Source organism: Ostrinia nubilalis, chromosome 20, assembly GCF_963855985.1.
Source record: "Ostrinia nubilalis chromosome 20, ilOstNubi1.1, whole genome shotgun sequence".
Classification (NCBI taxonomy): Eukaryota; Metazoa; Arthropoda; class Insecta; order Lepidoptera; family Crambidae; genus Ostrinia; species Ostrinia nubilalis.
This window is the reverse complement of record NC_087107.1, coordinates 10,901,523-10,904,731: the sequence shown is the minus strand read 5'-3', so window position 1 is coordinate 10,904,731 and position 3,209 is coordinate 10,901,523. Positions and strand designations below refer to the sequence as shown.

Below are 3,209 nucleotides of genomic sequence, written 5' to 3'. Positions count from 1 at the left end.
ATTATCAATGGGGTAGATGGTACGGCTGAAATAAACTACTGTGTGCATCTGTAAAGAATTGATTTGATCATTAATCTTACTCGAACTCATTCATTCCTCAACAAACTACCATCTAAAACAAAAACCATGATCAATGGTTCGATTGCGAAATGTTGGGACGATAATTTTATCAATAGCAAACACACAAAAAACGTTATTTGTAGTAAACTGGGTAGAATGAATCACGAACTGCGAACCTTGACCGATCCGAGTCGTTGCACCGATTACCACTCCAACCATACAGAAAGATCATCGGTACTCATCTTTATGAAAAAATCATCCTTGCCGGCTTATTTTCCACAAAGGCTATATAAAGCCAGACGGATGACATGTATGTCAGTGTCGCAACCTACTTCGATTGCGCAAGAGACGGCAAAAAATTAGATCACTATGCAAAAGAAATTATGTTTCGCGCTGTCATTGACTGTGCTTTGTTACTGGACCGAGGCATCGCCCGCCAAGCTGGGCACGTTGGAATTCGACAAACTGGACACTGATCTTGACAACCTGAAGTACGAGGTAGAAGAAGAGGACCTTGATGACTTCTCCAAGCTCCTTGATGAAGAGGATCAAACGAAAAGTGAAAACGATAAAGCGAAAGAGAAAGTGAAAACATCGGCGTTCAAAAAAAAGAACACAACAAACAAGGGATCGAAGACCAAATACGATCTTGAAGATTTGAAGAAGTTCTTCAAGACTCTCGGTGTTAAAGACCAAGGCAAATATTATGATGATAATTTGTACGCTGCTATCAAAGCTTTAGTTGGTGAAGCGGTTGGCGTCAAAGGGACTGAAGATAGAAAGTACAAGAAGGGCACAAAAACTAGAGGATTTCATAGAGTCCAGCACAAAGATGAGTACAAGAAAGATAAGGAGTTCTATGAAGATGATGAAACCACTGGGGAAATTAACAAAGTCGGTGGAAAGGCTCTAGGTTACGAAGTTGGTGGTGGGATTGGGTTTAATAAGGGGCATTACAACCATAAACGTCTTAAAGGAGTTTACGGGAAAGAAGGTTTTCTTGACAAAGGTTACCTAGATAAGAATTATAATAAATTCTCTGATGATCAAGGCTTCGAGGGAACTTATAGTAATGACAGTTAATAATTTATTGAGTTTAATTTATTATAGGCAGTGTAGGTATATAGCGTCTTAGTCATTTTTTAGCTTCGTATTTCACAATATTTTTGTCAAGGCAGCTTTTGTATCGAACTCATATGCTTTAATAAAATTGTCGTAAAACGTTCATTAACATGTTTCATTTTTCAGTGACCCTTGAAATATAAGTCAAATGAAATCAAATAAGTCTGAATTTTCTACTACTACATAGTTGAGCTTGAGATTTGTATCACGTGCTCCATATCCAAAACATTTACTACAAGCTGGAATCGATCCTGCAAGCGCCACTTGTTGTCTGTAGCCCAAATGTGAAAGCCACAACCAGATGTGACAATATCTTCGAAAAGAAAAGAGAAAGAAACATGCCTGAATGAACCTAACTATGCAGAAAATGCAAAATCTTGCATTTCATTCGAAGAAAAACTTCACTGATGTTTTAATTATCTCGAATCGTCGACACACGTTATTAAATCAAGACCGTAGGCCGTGGATAATTTAATATGTCATATCAGGCTATAATAACTTCATTGGCATGCGCGTTGCAATACTCGTACATGAAAATGTACATTGAAACAGTTCTTTAATGTAACTGCGCAAGTACGCCCGGTAGTGAATAAAATTAATTTAAAATTCCTATTTTATAACTGAATTTTGTCAAGCATGGGTTTCAGAAGCGTTTGGATTCTGTACTTATGGGGTAAGACGCTATCAATAATTTGTAATTGCCAGAAACGCAGCGTTGGAATGAATACCTTTAGGAGGAGCAGGACTTCTGTGATGTAGTCTACTACAGGATTTTTATATGAAACAGAGCTACTTCGTGACAGACTTATCGGTGTTCGTGCTAACTCTAAGTATTCTTCTGACACAGGTCCTCGGACCATTAATCCAGGACAGATGTTTTAGATTTTTTTTTATTTTCGGATTAAGTAGCTGAATTTCCTAACTGTTACTTAATAGCCTATTTATAATTCCTTGTAATTTTCAGCTTTATGCCTGATAGCTATCTCCGTGAACTCTCTGGAGCTCCGTCGCATGCCACTTCGAAAAGTGTGTTGCACTAATGCCAACACACGCTCCGTACCCGCCGAGCAAAGGCAGCCTTCATTGATTGATCTGCTGCACATAGCCAACGAGAATTTCAAGACGAGTTCGCTACAGCAGATGGAACGCGATCCTTTCACTGTCGCTTCGAAGTTCGGGCTGACGCCACCACCGATTGCCCAATCCGATGATAGCTTGAAGAAGTTGGAGAGCCAAAAAGCGTATCTTTGTTCGAAGATGTCGTGCGCACCACAGTACATTTCAGGGCCGGTGTGCGCCTGCAACTTTAACACAGGCAAAGTTGTCAGTTTTAAGAATAGGTGTGACATGAAAAAGCACAACTGTAGATTTGGTACAGGTAACTATTTGCTAATCTGATTCTGATTTTCTTAATTCTTTAGAAAGGCAGGCATATCATGGTAGGTTTGCTTGTATTAGAGCGGAGTTGGTGGTGTTGTGAGTTGTGACACGTGTGTGAGCTGCCTGACCCACCTATTACACGCCTGTATACCTTTACACCTCGTATAGGTACTTAAAAATGGTTCTGTTGTTGTCCTAGCTAGATTTTAAAACGTTTATTTGTTTACAGCCTTCAAGGCGATTTTGGAAGAAATATGCCCGTGGGAGTTTGAAAGCAGACGTCGGGAGAAGACTTACGACTACAACGAATCCAAGTATTTTAATTAAGCTGTGAACTTGAACGAATTGTATTGTAGTTGTTGTGTAATAAAATGCAGCCTGCAAAGTTGATTAATATTATTACACCTTAGTTTTACTTTTTACTAGTCCTCAGTCATGCTACTGATCTGTGTCATAAAGGTAGCCTATTAATATGTACATGGAAAGAAAGAACACATAGGACATAATTAATACTATGAGCGTAGGCATTGTTTAAATAATGTGATAAATTAATTAATAATTATATAAACTTAAAATCAGCAGGTGGCGTGAGGCATTATAATATTGAATGTCATGGTTTATTTATTGAACAAAAACAAATAGGTCTA

The 3,209-nt window shown here is 38.4% G+C and overlaps 2 protein-coding genes across 2 annotated transcripts; both read left to right on the top strand.

Moving 5' to 3' along the window:
* Positions 1 to 429: 429 nt before the first annotated feature.
* Positions 430 to 1,143, top strand: LOC135081896 (uncharacterized). The gene has a single exon (XM_063976677.1). The coding sequence runs from the start codon at positions 430 to 432 to the stop codon at positions 1,141 to 1,143; it is 714 nt and encodes a 237-aa protein (XP_063832747.1).
* A 555-nt stretch (positions 1,144 to 1,698) lies between these two features.
* On the top strand, positions 1,699 to 2,958 carry LOC135081781 (uncharacterized). Its single transcript, XM_063976570.1, has 3 exons — positions 1,699 to 1,855; positions 2,147 to 2,560; positions 2,792 to 2,958. The coding sequence occupies exons 1-3, from the start codon at positions 1,819 to 1,821 to the stop codon at positions 2,887 to 2,889; spliced, it is 549 nt and encodes a 182-aa protein (XP_063832640.1). The 5' UTR covers positions 1,699 to 1,818; the 3' UTR covers positions 2,890 to 2,958.
* Positions 2,959 to 3,209: the final 251 nt, after the last annotated feature.